This window comes from Poecile atricapillus, chromosome 2, assembly GCF_030490865.1.
Source record: "Poecile atricapillus isolate bPoeAtr1 chromosome 2, bPoeAtr1.hap1, whole genome shotgun sequence".
Lineage (NCBI taxonomy): Eukaryota > Metazoa > Chordata > Aves > Passeriformes > Paridae > Poecile > Poecile atricapillus.
The window spans coordinates 133,553,759-133,572,274 of NC_081250.1; the positions used below are offsets into that span (position 1 = coordinate 133,553,759).

An 18,516-nucleotide genomic window follows, 5' to 3' on the forward strand; every position below is an offset into this window, starting at 1 on the left:
ACTAGGCAGTAGAGTCTTAGTTATGGCAGTCAATGGAGCTGGGAGTGTGATTCATCTGAGGAAATGTAGGTATCCATCCTCTGTTAAGCTGAATCCCTCCTGGCAGTGGGAGGTGGGACACTGAGCTCATCGTGTGTCGACACCTCTTGAGTACACAGCTACAGCCTGGAAGCCCATCCCTGGTTGCGCTGATGACGGATTCACTTGCTGCATTGTTTCTGCAATTTAATGAAAGGGGCGGGCTGGACCCCCGGCAAAGGCTGGAGCTGCAGAGCCCTCTGGAGAGCTGGAGAGTCGTGTGTAGGCAAGCTTCATCCCCTCTGTGAGGGGTGGGTGAGCACATTAGACCTTATTTAGGTAGTCAAAATGGCACTCAGGGCTGTGCAATAAAGAAACAGCATCTCTCTGTTAAATTATTTTTACAACCTCTATCGTCAAGTTCAGACAAATAGACTTAACCAAGCCTTCTTACGATATGAAACATTAGTATATACCACTTACGTCTGAACCTGTGTTTTAGATTTTATTTTCCAGACAAAAGAGTAATTTAAAGTTATGCAAATGAGCTGCCAAAGCAAGGCATTATGCAGATTTGTGAGGCAGGCAGCAGAGTGTTAACCCTTGGTGCTGCAGCTTGCTGCGGAGGGAGCGCTGCTGCAGCAGCTGTTCGTGAATTCCTTCCAGCCCTTGTGCTCTTTAATTACAACGCTCCTGTGGCAGGGCCTGAGGTGTGAGGCTCACCCCCTGCACACCCCCATTGCATCCACTTTAGGTGGATGAAGGAGCTGTGTTTGCTGCATAGTTCATCTCACAGTCCTGCACAGCACAAGCTGTACCTAAATCCAGCCTGGGCATCTCAGAACAGACAAGTGTTGTAACTGTCATCCATGGTTTCATACGGGTTGATTTCCAGAATATTTGAAGTGACTGCCATGGGAGAAATACTAAATTGCTTTTCAAATGTCAGCACTGCAGTAACACTTTAAAAACAATTGACACTGTCAGCTATAAGTCCTCTAGCTTGCTGGCCTGGCTGGTATACGCAAGATGCACTAGCAGCCTTGACTTTCTGTAGAGGAAAGGTATTAAAAGAACTCCATGTTGTGCTAAATTGTGGATTCAGTAGCTCATTATCCCACCCAGCTAAAAAGGTGGTGGGAATAACTCTCAGCCAGGAACAGATGCGTTTTGATAGAAATCCAAGGTCTGATCTGCTCTGGAAGTTTGCCCTGATCTCTGCAACTGATGTCAACAGCTGACATAGCCACATTGATGCAAGCACTAGTGCTGAGCAAGAAATCCAATGTTTTATAGCAGTAAAGTTTGGCAAATGGCAAGAGCAGGCAAATCCCCAACATGCACAAGGATGTAAGTGCAACTGATCTCTAGTGGAGGTGCCTGATGACAGGTTAAAATAGTGGAAGCCAAGCCTGGGGAAAGAGGGAGAGAGTTCACATTGGGCGATTTTGGAAGGCCTGAGTTTGTGCCTCAGTCATGCCCATGTGGGATGCCAAGCCCTGTGAATACTGGATTTGTTCAGCATCAGGCAGGGATGGATCCTGCTGAGGGCAGGAAGGGGTCTGGCTGCCATATGGGGGGACTTGAATCCACATTTCCTTCTGCACTCCAGTTTATAGAATCATACAATAAAATCATACAATCATAGTTGTTCATGGCTCTCTATGAGAGAGCTCACAGAGCAGTGCAGGTTCCAAGGAAAATGCCAAGGATATGTATTTCTGTAGTGAGTTACTTCAAGAACAAACAATGTCTCAGTGCTGCTCCAGGACACAGAGGTAATCTCTTGCACCCTCTTACACCCAAACCCTTTAAAGTTTTCTCCACTCACCAAATTGCTCCATCACTTTCTTTCTAGTTAAAGATGTCATTTCAAGCTGCCTGTCTCAGCCAGTACACAATACTGAATAAACACTTCAATATGTTCAAACCTGGATGGTATCGGTGAATTTACAGGCTTAAAACCTAGGACCATTTTTAAACTGGATACACATGCGTGCTCACAAAGGTTAGCTCAGTTTAGCTACTTTGGTTTTGCTTGTTCTTAAGAGCATTTTTGGCTCAAAAATGTGATGTCTCTCACGTATTTGGAAAGAGTTGTCCGAAGCACATGATCAACATCTGTTGGTTTTGATATTCCAGAGAAGCTATGTAAGAGACTCAGAGATCAGAGAATACATTGCTGCTGTGTATATTTGTTTTAAAATTTAGATTTTCTATTTTGAATTTGGAGTTTTTCTATTGCTTAACAATTTAAGCAATGGGCTGATGGTCTGATTAGTTAAAAAAAGCATGAAACTCACTTATATTGGTTCAGGTCTTGTTAGTTTTGGAGAAAAAGAATATAAGGATAAAAAGCTGAAAAGGATATCAATCAGACACTGCTGCTGTACTGCCAATGCCTGGCCAGCTTAAAGGAACTAAACTAGTTTAAATAGGCAGAAACATTGTTTTATGATGGCAAACAACAAAATTGAGTACAAAGACCATGGAAGGAAGTTGCTAGGAAACCTCTACAGTGCTCTGGAAAAGTTTTGCAGCCCAGGCACCTATAAGAGAGTTGTCACCACCTGCCAACCTGGGCATTTCCTAAAAACAGGGGTGTAAAATTGTAGTACACATTGATTTCTATAAATGCAGCACCAGGAAATGCCTTACAGCTCATTTTAAGTCAGTGCAGCTTCAGGGGACTGTAAGCTGTTCCCAGAACCATCTCTGAGGACTCAACACTAAGGTCTTGTTCACAGTAATGCTGAAGCCCTGACTTCTGTGTCCAGGCAAGGTCTGCCCAGACTGCTCTCATCTTAATAAGGTTCTTTGCTAAGATCTTTGCTTCTGTGAGCTCTAACCTTGCCCATGCTGAGATTTCAATAAGGTAAACTATAAGCTAGACTAGCCCTCTGCAGGCATGGTCCCAAAGTCTCTTCTCTTTTGCACTGACCTGCAGGGTGGCTTTGCCAGCAGAGATTTCCTGCAGGCATGCTGCCACCTCAGGTGGGTTCTCTGCATGGGGATGCTTAAGGAAGCTGAGGGGCATCAGTCAAAAATGTTACATCTGCAGGTCCGCAGTGTCAGCATGCACATGTTAAAACCCGAAATTTTGTACAAAGTAGTTGTGATTATGATGATATCTTAATGATGGTATCTTAATCCTTGTAACACTTGACTTCTTTTGTATGGCTACTTCATAGTTTAACCATTTAAGTCCATTTCTATGAGGAAACTGGTAGGTAAATGATTGAGGAATCAACAGGGACCGTGTTTTTCTTTCATCATTAAGTCATCTGTCAGCACAGTTCATAGCTGGGATTAAGACAGACAATGTCTATCAGGGGTTGCTAAGGACTGCTTGTCTATACACTTCCTTGGTAGCATTTTGCAAAAATGGCCAATGTGAGGTACAGTGATGGAGGAATGGCTGCTGTGAGCACAATTAACAGAGCTGTGAAATTTCTAGTCTGTGAAATTCCCTTTGTGTGGGAACCCCCTGAAGGTGTGTCACCAGCAAACTCCTGCCTGCCACCACCCATCCTTATATTGTTCATTCTGCACTCCTCCCTGCCCACCTGGTGAAATGACCCATCATGCTACAAGCCATTAGCACTCAAAAGGTGGACAAGGGGATTTCCTGCTCCTTCAAAGATAAGCAATAAATTAAGAGAAATAAAAAATACATGTTAAACCTTAGGATGCTGCTTTAAAGAAAGATTCCTTTTATAACAGGGTTCATTCCAAAAGAAGGTACTCCAGAGAAGATGTGATGCTGATACATAATACTGATACATCAAGTATGGCTCTTATAGGATTTTCCATTCTGGTCTATCTAGTCTGTTGACACATAAAAAAGATCCAGATCTTCAGTTTAACTTTAAAAAACCAAACCTCTTAGGAAATCTTTACGCAGCGTATAATTAATATATGGAATCAGCATTAGATATTCCTGACAGGTTTAGACTAGCTCTGCTCTTGATGGTCTAGCAGCCTTTTGAACGGTGTCCCTGTGAGATGCTGTGGGAGGGAGCACTCAAAAGTGTGGAAAAGCAGAAACTCAGCTGTTAAAGAAGAGCCTTTAGTTTCTGGAGCAAGAAAAAAACTATGTGAGATCACAGTTTTCAGATGGCAGGTCACTACATCTGGAGCTTTCTTGGTTCAAAGCAGGTTTTCCTGCATTTCAGAAAGGATTATGTGCATACACAGAAAGCAATTCTAGTGGTGTTACTGGAGTAAAGTCACATCCAAAGACTCTCAGATTCCACACTTGGTGACTCAGAAAGTAGCACCTACATCACATGCTCTTACAGCAGTGATGTCCACACCTGAGCGAGTTCCCTGCACCTTCTTATTGCAAGTGAGGAGGAATGAGGACCCAACAGACTCAGCTGGGTAGCTGCTGGTAGGGATAGCCATGTCCTAGCAGCACCTCTCTCCTTTGTCAGCTGCAGAAAAAAAAATTAGAGGGAAGTGGATGTGTTTGCTGTAGGTTTGAAGAGGTTGAAGAGGCTGAAGCCCAAGGTGCTTGCTGGCTGCAGCTGGGCAGCCATCTGCTTCCCCTGCTCTGAAGGTAGGGCCACTCCAGATGGGGTACTGGGAGATGCAGGTTCCACTTGGTGCTGAATGACTGAAGCAGGCACCCCTTGCAGCTGTCCATCCTGCTCCTTTGGTAGGCACAGTTGCCCTGAAGCAAAGATGTGCTCCTCCCATGAATCATCTCCAGCCACACAAGTCAATGTGTCACTACATCTCTTGGCCTCTGTGCTCACTACAGCCATGGCCTAAGACTGGTACAGACCTGGGCAGGTCTTGCTCAGATACAGGGCACCTGACTAGTGAGGAGGAACAGGAAGGGCAAGTCCAAAGGCAGGTGTGACACTAAGGAAAAAGGTGAGGTACTAACACCAAGCCAGTAGGCACTGCCCTGTGCAGTCTAGTGGTGTCTACTGGACCCCTCCCATCAGGATATACTGTGGCAGTACCATGTCTCCAGCCAGAAATGAGGAAGGGTCTTCCCCAAAGTATCCAGCACAGGTAGGACTGTTAGAGGCAGGATTCTGGAGCAAACCTAAGCCTTGCCCATCACTACAACATCCTTGTGCACAGGTAATTGCCTCTTCCAAAGCAGCAGCCCTCACAGACCTGAGCCTGGGAGGTGAAAGCATCTGGGCCATCTCAGAGATCAGTGCTGCTGAAATACGGTAGGATTGTTATGGTTCATCAAAGTACAGGCTTAACTTTAAACTCCTCAGTCATACAAGTAGTTACTGTCTGACCCTGTCTCACACTCTAACAGTGTTGCCAAAGGAGGAGGGAAAGAATCGAAATTTTACACCGTGGCATATGGAGTGATTCAGAATTCTTCTAAAATGGAGATGGTGAGAATGTTTTTGTCAGATCTTTGATCCCTTTCAAAAATAGAACCCCCTGGATGTGGTTAGAAAGGGCTCATGCTGTGAGCTGGAGTTTTTGTAACCACTGTTGACTGGAACTGCCTGTCAGTCTGATTTGTGCATTTTTCCAGTCTGTTTTATAATACAATCAAATTGCTGTTCCCACATTGTAAGAGACACTTCACAAGTTGCTTGGGAGAGAACACCAAGCTCCAAGGCTAATTCATTTTTCCTCTCAAAAAAGGATTTTTCCATTTTTTCTTCTTAAACTATTCAATTTTATAATTACTCACGGAGGTTGAAAATTGATTTAGCAAATCTTGGGTAATCTCCAGGTGTTCCCCAGATTGGAAACCAACGATTGAAAAGAGATAAAATATAGAATAAAATAAAAATTAATAAATTGAGGAACTTCTTATTTCATGATACTTAAGTGGTTAAGCATCTCTTGTAGAGTGGAACGTCAGGATGTACTTCCAGGTAGATGTTCACATCCCTGTGAGCAGCCCTAAACCACTGCATAAACAAGATAAGAGAAGCCCTTCAATTTTAGCCACCAGCCTTATTTACCTCCTGCTCTGAGGATACTGTAGATAAAACCTCTGAGACCCTAAGATAGACTTACTGAAGAAAGTAAGGCTGGCACACCTCCTGTTTCACCATGCTTAGAGGCATTAAGTAGGAGGATCTGTAAGCTCACAGCTCATTCTTCTGTGCCACTGCTGTTGCTGCACCTTGCCAAGGAGATCCTCAGTGCAAACAAGAACTCCCCATCCACCTTTAAACAGGGAAGAATGAAAAGGAAGGCAAAATTAACATTGGGGTTTTCTTGTCTCCACAAGAGCCCATGCCTTGTTCCATGTGTGTGGAGAAAAGCTGTTGCAGAAATTATAGGAGGCTGGTGGTGGTACTTGGCTGCCAAAAGAAGACACTGCTAGTAGCCTGGAGTGTACAGCTGATGTTGATGGTAGCTCATTTCTTCTTAAAACTGACAATTTTTTTTTTCTTCCTAGCAGAACAGACAAGAGTGGAAATGCTTCACATAATCACTGGTTTCACTGAAACTTTGACAGCATTATCAAGCACTTTTGATCCTTTTTGATTTTATATGAATCCCATAAAATATCCAAACACCAGGATGTAAACAGAGGACTTCAATAAGCTTAGTTTTGATATTTCTATTATTTTCCAAATTTGGAATGAAAGGAGGTGTGAAATAACCAGCTCTCCCAAAAAATTGTGACGTCTCATACAGCACTAACCATTCTTGCATAAATCTCAAGAAGACCAGTGATCTCTGCTGATCTCTCCTCCTGCACTCAGTGATGCTGCAAAATGTCCAGCACACCTGCCACAAAGGGAATTCTCATTCACATCCTATTGGATGCTCAGGGTCACCTTCCAGGGCAGCAGCACCAATTTCCCATACCATCTTTTCTGGGAGAGTGATGCACACTGATGGAAAAGTAGAGGTCTTCTCTTACTGTTCAAGTAACCTAGACACATCTCTGACAAGTGGGTAGGCCTTACTTTCATCCTTTAGAAGAGAAAACAAAAGACACATGCAAATTGTTTTCTGTTGAAGAGAACATGGATATTGAAGAAAGGAGAGAGATCTTGTTAAAAGAGAGCTCTCATATTGCACTAGCACATTGATTTCTACTCCTGCAGCAAAACTGGGTTTCATTTGTAGATGACTCTCCTGGACAGAAGCAGATACCAGACTATTGACTAACAGCATAGAATGCACTTTTTTTGTAACAAATACTATTTTATTTGCACTTGGGTGGACTAGATACCTACAAAGGAAGAACAAGACCCAGTAGATACATTACACACTGAACTACGCAGGCACCAGTGGCTCTTGGCACTTGTTCTCAGGTATTTTCTGGGGTGTTGTCCACAGCTGGCTAATACAACCTGTCTTGTTCATCCACCTGAGAACTGGAAAGCACAAGTAATGAGCATTTTCAGCTACTCCACAATTTGCATCTCTTCTGGAAGCTCAGCTAGCTGAGCTATTTGTACTAAACGGGAACCATAGGAATACATTAATATTGGCTGAAAAAAAAAGCTGAAGCAAGGGGATTTTCAGAGCAGCTCTAGGACCTGAAAATTGCTGCAGTCCTCCTGGTTTTGCTATAGAAAGGTGGTATGGAGTCCTAGAAATTACTCTTGCTGTGACAGAGAGAAAAAAATTTAAATTTATCAGCAAGCTGCTCTCTTTAAGCATTGCAGCAGCTTTCAGATACTACCTTTGGGAAGAGGGTCAGGCTTGATGGAGGCAGTGAGGAACTCTTCCATAGCATCTCCCCTCCAAATGTGCAGGATGGCAAGCAGCTGCTGCAAGCTCAGGTGGTCTGCACTGCCCCACCAGCACAAGAGCAATGGCAGGGATGGCCCAGCCAGGCCAGGCCTTCATGTGAATTAGCACCACTGGCATTCCACTGATGAGCTTTTGCTCTCCACTGCATGGTGCTGCAGGATGTTTTGGTCAAGATCCTGTGTACACATGGAACAAAGCATCTTTAGCAATGATGCTGGGTAGCATGGGGCTCTGAGGTATGCTGGGGGAACACCTGTCACTGTTTTAATTACATTCAAACATGCATAGCTAGAGTGAATAATACCATGGGCAGGTCAGGAATTGATTAACCAGTTTGCTGCAAAAGGGAAGGGTACCCCCTTCCTTTTCTTCCACCTGGCCTGTTTAGACCAGACCTTGTTAGGAAGAAGGGTGTTTATTCACATAGATGTAAGAAATATGGTCCTGCCTCTCAGATCCCCAGCACTATGTGCCAGTGGGAGAGCAGGAGTGGGAGAGAGCCCAGGATAATGTGGGAACACTAGTAGGAAGACATGATAGGACAGCACTAGGAAAACAAGGAAAAGACAATTATTTTTAAAAAAAGTTGACTAAGCATCAGTGTGTCTGAGCAGCAGCTTGAGGAATCAGTGCAAAATATTTGATGAATCATTTAAATTTGAATTGAAGGAATTCAACTGCTCCATTATGAGTTTCAAGTGGAGAAAGAATTCCTTGAGGAAAGATACAAAAAGCAGTTACTGATATAACAGGAGTATTTTTTCCTATGAAGGTTAAAGAGTGTCAAATCTGTTGGTAAAACCAAGAGAATATCAAAGGATGTCTCATTTACATAAACAGTGTATTGGCAATCCAGAAATACCATCCCCAGGAGTTAATTCCACAGGTTTATATTGGAAGTCAATGCCACTCCAATTGCCGGAGGCTGAGCTGGATGCTGATACCCTGGGTCTGCTCCAAGACTTTCAGCAATACTTGGCTGGACACAAAGGGGCACAGTTACATGGCTAATTACTTCCATTCCATATGGAAATTAGAAGAGGAGAAAATTATCATTATTATCCATTTGAGTACACGGTTACCTGAGTGTGGTGTGTGGCTACAGCGCTCTGTATGCAATTGCACTCTCAGTTAAACAACACCTGGATTTCTGTCTGAGTGTTGGTCCAGACTCAGCTTCAAGTGATATCCTTATACCCCACTTAAAAAGGTGATTGGGGTGTTAAGAGATTCTGGCTGGTACCTGTAAATCAGTGCTTCAGATACTGTTAAAACCTAATAGGTCTGAAAATCTGTTGACCACATCCTGAATTGATCTGTACTTGCTGAACTTGATGTGCTCTTGCTCAAAAGAGACCAAGAGAAACCTTGAAGGAATGGTTAATTCAGGCATTGTGTTTGAAAGGGCAAAAACAGATAGCAGTGCACCCAGCCCTGGGAGTTAGATTTTTGGGGTTTTGGAGGTTTAGGGTTGGGTTTTTTGTTTGGTGGGGCTTTGGGGGGATTTTTGGGGGGGATTTTTTTAGGGGCTTTTTTTTTCGTTTCAGGTCATCTGGAGTATCTTTACGTCCATCTCTGTGGACTCCCCAGGCAATTCAATGGACTCTGTGAATGCAGTGGGCTCTGAGTGGAGAGGTCCCTGTCTCTGCACTGTGAACAAAGGGAGACAGTTACACCTGGCAGTAAGCAATGAAGGACATCTTCCAGTTTCCATTGCTCCATTCTGCTTTTACATTTGAGGAGCTTCTCAACTTCATGGGTATCAAGAAGACCTTGACAGCCAAGGATGCTTAAGGAGCCAAAGAACCTATACTGTGTTTGACTTGTCTGTGTTGAGATATTGTGTTTAAGGTGACTGTGGGAGTGGGTTCAACACAACCTGTGAGACTGACAAGGGCTGGATCATACATGGGTGCTGTAGCACATGGACTCCTTCGTCCTCCTCCTCATGCCAGGTCAGAGCTGACTGTGCAGACACCCTGGGACTGTAGTAGATGTGAAACAGGAGGATTTCCTATTCCATTGATAAGTAAAGACAATTTCAAAACAGCACTTATGAGTTAGGCTTATTACTGGACTGATTTCCTTAACAGCCCAAATCATGGGGCCTGGTCTTGGCAGAAGTCAAAATTCACCTTGGCTTCACTGGGTAGGGACCTGCTTAAGCTGAAGCCTTCACAATACCACAGTGGTGTTACCCTGCTGATTCTCCATATCCTGGTAACATGCAGCATCCACATATCAGCATGCCACCAGCAACTCCACATTGCACTTACAGCACCAGCTGACTTGCAGTGACAGAGAAATACTAAGAGATTCTCTCTACCAGTGGCGCTGCTGGAACTACCCCATCAGCATCTGCAGTAACACACTGTGTGGCAGAAGTCCCTCCTTCCCCTAGAGAAATGGAGCTGAATTGGCTCTTGAAATGACAGACAGCACACCTTCAAGGAGGAGTTGATCTGTACTCAAAACAATCCATCTACCTTCTAGGAAGTGTTTGGTGCTCCTTTCAAGTGGGGCCAGCTAGGCAGACCCACAGAAATGTGAGTGTCACTTCCCTGTGCCTGAGAATCACCAGCTCCACAGTGGTGATATTGTCCAAGTCACATGCACGAGGTTGCTTATTCCTCCAGTGTGGGCCCATAATTACCCATCCATGCCCAGAAGGGCAGGCAAGCTCTCCCGCAGCTCACAGGAAATAATTACAGAGCAGCTCACCTTCCTGTAGTACAAAATTCTTCCTGATACATCCCAGAGGCACCAGCAGCATTACTCATAGTGGGTGACGTTTCCCAGCCTGATTCTCACGCCCTGGCTCAGCCATCCATCCCACTCCCATCTGAGGCTGGTCCAGCCCAGGACAGCATGTTGATGCAGGGGAGCTGGGGAGGAAGTGGTGGACACAGCTCTGGCTGTGGGAAGCAGCCTATCAAGAAATGCTTGTTTAACACATGGCAGATCAGCCTGCCTCAGGAGTGAGCTGTTTCTGTAAATCAAATAGCTCCTCATGAGTCAGGAGCCCAACCCTTTATTACAGAGTTGCATATTTTCAGAAATCGCTGTAATTCAGGGATTTTTATGGTAACATTTGTTGGCTTTCATCTACTAGCCTGAGGTGGGATCTGACTCCTTAGAACTGTTAAGAGCATGGGTTCTGTGTACTGCCAGCACCCAAAGGGAGTGAAAGCCTGGAAAGGGATATCAGGCAAGCCATCATTTCCCAAGAGAGACAAATCAGTCTTTCTTCTCAGAATGCTTTTGAGGGCCCCTTTCCTAAAAATGACATCCACAGACTATGAGCTCTCTGGAGGCACTACTGGAAATAACCACATATGGCTGAGAATGCTGAAATTATATTCGTAATACTCAGCTGCTGTAATCTGCAAACAGCACTAAGTGGTAGAAAGAGGCAGCAACCACCTTCCAAAGCTCTTTCCAACTACATACAATCAAGAGAGTCACTTGTCAGCCATAGCAAGTGTCCACTTCTGCTCAGCCCCTAGGAAGTCACACTGAGGATGATTGCCATGCAGATGTTTATAGAAATTTCATAAAATATAAAATGAAAAATAATTATTGAGTTGTCTAGTCTAGCTACCCATCCATCTCTTATAAGTGCAAAGTGAGTGATTTGCAGCAGAAGACCAAAAGTTTAAAGTGTGTGGGAGTAATGAAAAACAGCAATAGAAGCATGAAAAAAGCTCTTTACCAACATTGCTTAGCTGCTGCAGTAATGAAAAATAATGCTACAAATTACTTTCAGAGCTCTGTATTTCCATTGTTTTAAAAACTACAGCCCATTTTTCAGACAAAAACATCCTGCCTGCAGATAGGCTTTTCTGTTTTTTAAACACTGATTACAAATGTAAGTGCAGGTATGTGGTTGTGAGAGAGCCCTTGGGGATGAGGAACTCCACACAGGGGTGTTTCAGGAAATCTCTGTAAACCGGTGTTACCACCCCTGGATTAATTAATTCCACAGTGGGCACTCGCTGACAGTGTTTCATCCTGCTGCAGGATTTGCTGGGAGGTTTTGGGACACAGTAAGACGAGGCAATGCACACACTGCTCCCAAGGCATGGCAATGCACACCAAGAGCACTGCTGGATACTGCACACCTGCCTGTGATGATGGGTGGGAAAGAGGGCAGCAGAGGAGAGCAGAGCTTGGCAAGTACCTGCTTGATTGATTCATGTCCACGCACACCTGCTTATCCTACATACGGTATGTGGTGATGTCCTCCAAGGTTATTTTGCCTGTAGGTCCCTCTGCTCAGTGTTCTGCTTGCAGACTGTGCTGATGCTCTCCTGGTCTGGGGACAATCTCCCTGGATGAGCATGCCTTTGGGGAAAAGTTCACATCCCTGAGCAGAAAGATGCATCCCAAAGGAGTCAGCAATGTATGGCACCACTACCTGTAGACCTTCCTCACTCTCCTGTGGGGCATGTGGCAAATCCTCAACCCCCCAGTTTCACGTGCCAGGAAGGTTTAACTTCAAATTATTTTGAGCTGTTGCTTTCCCTGCAGAAGTTTTGTTTTGATACACACCCTTGTGTTCAGCATCTTTGCTTTGTAGTGGCTTTTGCAGTCCCTACTTGTGTATCAGAAGGAAGATTGAGCTCAATGCTCAGTTTGAGTATCTGCTCCAGACCTCATCTTTGCTGATTTGGCTTGACAAACAAAATCCCCTCTGGGAAATAAAGGATTCAGACCCACCAGACAAGAGAGACCTCCTGAAGGACTCTCATGTAGAGTTCATGAAGAGAATAGAGTATAGAACGAGTTTTAAAGACAAAGTAGTGCCATCAGAGGGGTGTACAGGCTCCATACCTTTGAGTAAGGAGGGACCTTTCACATGTTGTCAGCTTTGAATTCAGCTTTTAAATAAAAGATTGGCCTTCAGACCAAAAAAATGATACCCTTTATGAGTAATAAATTACTCATTTATTTTAATAAATTTTAATATTTAAAAAAAAATGCTTTGTGCAATTTTTTTTAATGGGTGAAGCTATATAAATATTCAATATAAAATAAGTTGGCTCTTTTGATTTATTGATAAACAAAATTCATATTTCACCCTGGGAAAATAACACAGCATCTGGCTTCCACTGGGGAGATGCCTGAGAGACAAGGGTGTTGGTGCTGCTGAGGCTGAGATTAGTTTTTGTGTATCAGGCCAGTCTGAGGGAATGTTTCATGTTTTGGACTGTAGCTCTTGTCAGAGGTGACAGGATGGAAGCTGATGATGGTCAGTATCATTGGGAATTGTGGACAGCTACGCTGAAGCAACACTGTATGAAACTGCATGTGAGTCACACTCCCCGTGGCCCATGGCTCTGCTGCCCAGCCACTGTGCGCATATCCCTGCCACCTCCAGCCCCCGGCATGTCCTGCTGCCATGGGCCCTGGCTGGGAGCTGCAGCAGGGGCTGCCGTTGTGCTTGGACCCCCGGCCGTGGTTGCCATGGTGACAGTAGAACTGTGGTGCCCTGGAGCCGTGATGTCACAGAGCAGTTGCTGGAAGGCTGCAGAACAGCTGCAGCCAGATCTGCCTCACACTCACCACCAGATGCAGCTCTCAGGGCACACAAGTTTACTCTCAGCCTGACACACTAACAGCGTAACAATGTCAGCACACTGCCACTTCCAGGAACACCGCATGCAGAACCTGAGGCACATACAGAAACAGATGAGGCTGCTGGACCTGCGCCTGCAGATGCTCCGTGACAGACTGTGCTTAGCTCGCCATCACAGGTGTGCCCTTTGCTGCTGCATGCACCCACCCAGATGCCCGGGGAGAAGGGCCCTCTCTGCAAGGCAGGATCTGGAGCGACGACTGGACAGGTAAGAGAGAGCTGCCTGCTTTCTACAGACATTGTCAACCTTTAGGGTAGGATCAAGAGATGTTTGACACTGCTGTCAGGAGTAAAGGTTGAAACAAGTAGGTTGGGAGCAAAATAGCCATTTTTGAGAAATAAATTGAAGGGGATACGGGAAGGTAAATACTGTTCTCTTGTTTTAATTCCAGAACGAGAAGACTTGGCATGATGTTGAGCTCATCCTGTAGTCAAAACAGCTTGTCTTTGATCGATGTGAAGGGTTTTGACCCCAAGGAAATCACTGTAGTAGTGAAAGATGGGAAGGTGACCGTGGCAGCGGAGCGCAAGGAGGAGCACAATACCTGCATGGGAAAGATAAGCAGCTACAAGAAATACATGAAGGAATTCAGCCTGCCGCCAGGGGTGTCCGAGAAGGAGGTGACCTACTCAGTGGAATCCAACAACATCGTGGAACCACCCAAGTGCTGCCCTTATCTCTGCAACTGCTGAGCTGCAGCAGGGAGCCACCATCACTCCTCTGCTTCACCCCTTCTCCCCATTGCATCTAGGTGTGTCCCAAAAACTGTGACAGCAGCCTTCTTACCTCTTCCAAAAAAGAAAACAGCACTCTAATCAGATTGTGTGAGTTTCATTTTGAAGGTGGGCAAAAAGGGGAGTGCCATCAGGAAAACGCAAAGATATTTTTGGGCATACATGACTGTGGTCACTTGCTGGGTACTGAAGGCAGAGCTGGAGGTGGTGGATTCAGGACATACAATCTCATGGATTTTAAAGGCTGAGAGGCATCACTTATGGTGAGTCACATTTCTGTAAGGACACTTCTCTCAATCCAGCCTCTTCCATTTGAGCTCTAGGGTATTTCTGGGAAGAAAATATTGATGATAAACACCTTGAGGGGAGGAACCTTTTCCCAGCTGTGCTCTTTGTTCCCTTGGTTTGGTTCTTGCAGTGACTGCCTGGCTGGAAAAAGGTGTGGATGAAGGACAGAGAGCTTTTCCTTAGAAAAGTTGGGATTAGGGTAGAACACTTGCCAGCTGAGGAAGGGATGACAGCATTTCCTGCTCAATCAATGGCTCCAAAATAATAAGAAAATATTTTTCATGTTGGGAGAGGGGGAAAATTGTCAATATAATTGCTTGAAGGCGATTTTAACTTTGCTGCCCTGGCCTCAGCACTTGGGTATGCACTCCTATGGGAAGTAGCATTACCTCCCACTGCAGAAAGGTGTGTAACAGAACATACCTGGTCCATTTACCAGCCACCTGGGCCAGCATCTCCCCAGTGAGCACCACCTGGTTCAGATTTCATGAGCCCTTGGGGCTGGAGGGAGGAAGGTTGCTACCTCTTCATGTGATGCAGTCCCCTGAAGCAGACTTTCCTGACAGGGAACTCAATGTTTTAGGTTGTGCTGGCACAGAATCTGATGTTCCCTAACCTGCTGGGGGAGAGGGTGGGCATCTGTGGGCCAATGCTGTGCAGGTGTGCTGCACACTTGAAACTCCTGAGTGGAGTGTTGTCCCTGCCATTAGCCTGGCTGAGAAATGCAGTTGGTTGCTGTCACACATGGGGACCCTGGCCCCTGAAGGACCCTCACACCAGCTGGGTCAATGTGTCCCAGTGCAGCCAAGGGGACAATTTGTCCCAGTGCCAAAAGCATCCACTCAGTGCTGCAGCAGGGAATATTACCCTGGAAACACTCATGCCTAAAGAAAACAAAGCCGAGCCTTTATGTACAGCCTGCAAGCAGACACCCTCACTTTCACAGTTTACTTTCATCTTACTATCTTAAATTGCAATGCAAGATGTAACCAGAAGTGTGTACTCTATTACCAGCTGTTAAAACCAGGTGTGGCAGTGTTCTTTATCTCTTCCACAGCCATCCTCCCTCCAGAGGGATATCCCATGTTAATGGGCCATTGAGTCTCGCTGCATGACTGATAAAATTACATCATCCCATTGGGAGATGCTCTACCCAGGGGGAGGAGCCAAACATTCCCACCTGGATATAACCTGAAACTTAAAAACACCATAGTCAACCTTTCTCCACTGCACTGCCAGAAGAAAAACCGATCCCATCTACACCACCACTAGACCTTCAGAAAAAAACTATACCCTTCTACAAGATCATTGCTACAGCAGAACCACATCTGTCATTCCAGGAGGACTGCAGCCACCATTTAATCAAACTGCTACCAACACCCCAGCCAACAGAGAATTGGTTGTATTCTGACTCTGTCAGTGGGTTTGGGTTTTTTTTTTTTTTTTGTACTATTGCATTTTTATTTTAATTTGCCTAGTAAAAAATTATTATTCCTATTCCCATATCTTTGCCTGAAAGCCCCTTAATTTCAAAAGTACAATAATTCAGAGAAGAAGTTTACATTTTTCCATTTCAAAAAAGGCTCCTGCCTTCCTCAACAAACACCTATCTATTCAAACCAAGACACTTATGAAGGTGGTGAATCACAGAGGGTGGGTTACAGAGGGGTGAGTCCATGTCTGGGAGCACCACGGCTGGGAGAGGCCCTTGGCTCCATCACCACCTGCTCCTGTCCTCTGGGTGGGATCTCCTTCAGTCAAACATGCTACAAGCAGATCAGCTGAGGATCAGTTTAGCTTGGCTATAAACAGCTTGGTAATTTAACTTTGGTGCAAGAAATTAACCGCTTCTGGGATGTTTTCAACATCCAGCTACCACTTAAAGTAACACCTATTAATAAATGTTAAACTTTATGGGCTTAGTGTATAGCTGGGTCAATACAGAACCATAGAACCATGGAATAGCTTTGGTGTTAAGGGACTTTTTGAAGATTACTTTGTCTAATGCCCCTACCACAACCAGGAACATCTTCCACGAGACCAGGTTGCTCAAACCCTATCTAACCTGGCCTCTGGGAAACCTGTTACAGCGTCTCACCACCCTCATCATCAAAAAAAAAAAAATATATTCCTTATGTCACATTTAAATTGAACCTTTTTCAGCTTAAAGCTGCTTCTCCAGTCACTACAGGTATAGTGTCTCTCCATCTTTCTTATAGATGTTGCTAATATACTGAAAGGGTGCCCATGCATGGGTAGTCTGATTTTTCTGGTGTTGGCCAGGGATGTTTAGACATAAGGCTACAAGGGATTCTCCTGTGAGAGCAGGCAGAAGGGATGGGGACAGGGGAAGGACTGGGAAAGACCATCTTCCTACAAAGCAACCCACCAAGTAATAAAACAAAAACCCCCCTGTGATACGGTTTTTGCACTTTGTAATGATTTTACAGAAGTTGTCTGAGTGTGCAGAAGGGAAACATATTTCAACACCTCCCCTCTACCCGTGACTTGCAGAAATATATCAAGTTCCACAGCAATCACAGGGCTGGCAATGACTGCTCTTATCCTTATTGCTCATCCTTTAACACATGCTCTTCACACTCTGTTCCTAAATTTGGTTCCTTACGCTCCTAAAACCAAATTACACTCTTGAGCACTTATTGACAGATGTGACTTTCTGAGGAAAATTCTGAATTCATATTACATCCCATGAATTGCCAGTCTCGGCTGGTAGGAGCATCTTTGAGACCTTTTCCATAATAGAAGCAAATCACTGAAATAGTCACTTAGTTTTGTTAATACTTACATGCTGTTAATGATTTGGAACCTATCCCAAAATCTATAATAAACAAATACTGAGAGTTTTCAAGGACGGATTAACCCAGCAAGCCATAACATCATCTCCCATAAAACAAATTCATTTACCACTAGGTGGCAGATACTATTTTTTAAAATTTACCACCCTGCAACTCTTTTATTCAGAGAAAAGACACTGAGGGTGGTGTCACAAAGCAATAAGGTTGGCACACACCAGAGCTGGTATTTTTTTTCTGTTATGCTAATAGCAAGTGAAGAGGAGGGCAAGAGACAGAGCTGTTTTGTGATCCTGGGTGTGCAAGAGCTCTCAGGACAGACCACCATCACATTAGGTTACTACACTAGATTATATTGACCTTTGATGCTGCCCCATGGAGTATAGCTCCTGGATAAGGCCACTTTCATTTGCTTCAGCAGCCTGTCTCTGCCACTATCAGCCCAACAGGGGCTTCCAGTGGTTCATGTATTCTTCAGCATGTTGTTGCAACCAATTATTTTTGGGGCCAGTTTTGACCATCCTCATGCAGCAGATACTCTCTGAATTCCCTAGCATGAGGAAGATATCAGAGAGAGTGAATTGGCTCTGTAGTTCTAAATGTTAGTGCATTCTTGAACTCTAGTCTTATGGGGGCATTTATAAATAGCCAAGGAATTTGTTACGAGAGGTCATCTGAGGATGCTAAATCCAGACTTCTCCTCGGTCATCAATTTCTAGGGGTTTTCCTTCAGCCAGGAAATGCTCTGCTGTGCTCTACACAGCCTTAGGCTGTGTTGAACTGTTGTTTCTCTCCCTGCTGTTGAAAACCTGGAGAGAGCGGTGCCCTCATGAGAAGGTGCAAAATGATCCCAGCTTTCCTCTCCCCTGCTGCCTTGGTGCCCCGCTGCTCCCGAGGGCACAGCACTGCTCGGGCAGGGGGCTGCTGCTCCCAGAGGGCAGTGCCCGCTTGGCAGGGCTCTTCCTGCCCAGGACTAAATGAAAAGCCTGTCACAGGGGCCAGCTCCACTCCTCACACCTGCTGTTCTTGTCCTCGGAACAGCAGCACGGTGAGGCTTTTGGCACTACCCCAGCCATGTGGGGCTGGTACAGCTCCCTCCACTGCACTTCCACATGAGGTGAGAAGCTTCAGCCGTCCATTGTGTTTGTGCTCAAAGTTAAATTTAACCATTGTCCTTGCTAAGCTGTTTGGCACCTTAGTCCCTTGGGTAAACTTTCCAAGCCTGTTTTCCATCATCTTCCCTGGAGAAAGCCCTGAGAGTTTAGAAGAGAGAGCAGGACCCATGTCTTCAACTCTGCCTTTGTACCAAAGACT

At 44.9% G+C, this 18,516-nt stretch overlaps 1 protein-coding gene across 1 annotated transcript; it reads left to right on the plus strand.

The window, feature by feature from the left end:
• Positions 1-13,356: 13,356 nt before the first annotated feature.
• On the plus strand, positions 13,357-14,059 carry ODF1 (outer dense fiber of sperm tails 1). The gene is made up of 2 exons (XM_058831149.1): positions 13,357-13,574; positions 13,759-14,059. The coding sequence occupies exons 1-2, from the start codon at positions 13,357-13,359 to the stop codon at positions 14,057-14,059; spliced, it is 519 nt and encodes a 172-aa protein (XP_058687132.1).
• The last annotated feature ends 4,457 nt before the right edge of the window (positions 14,060-18,516 follow it).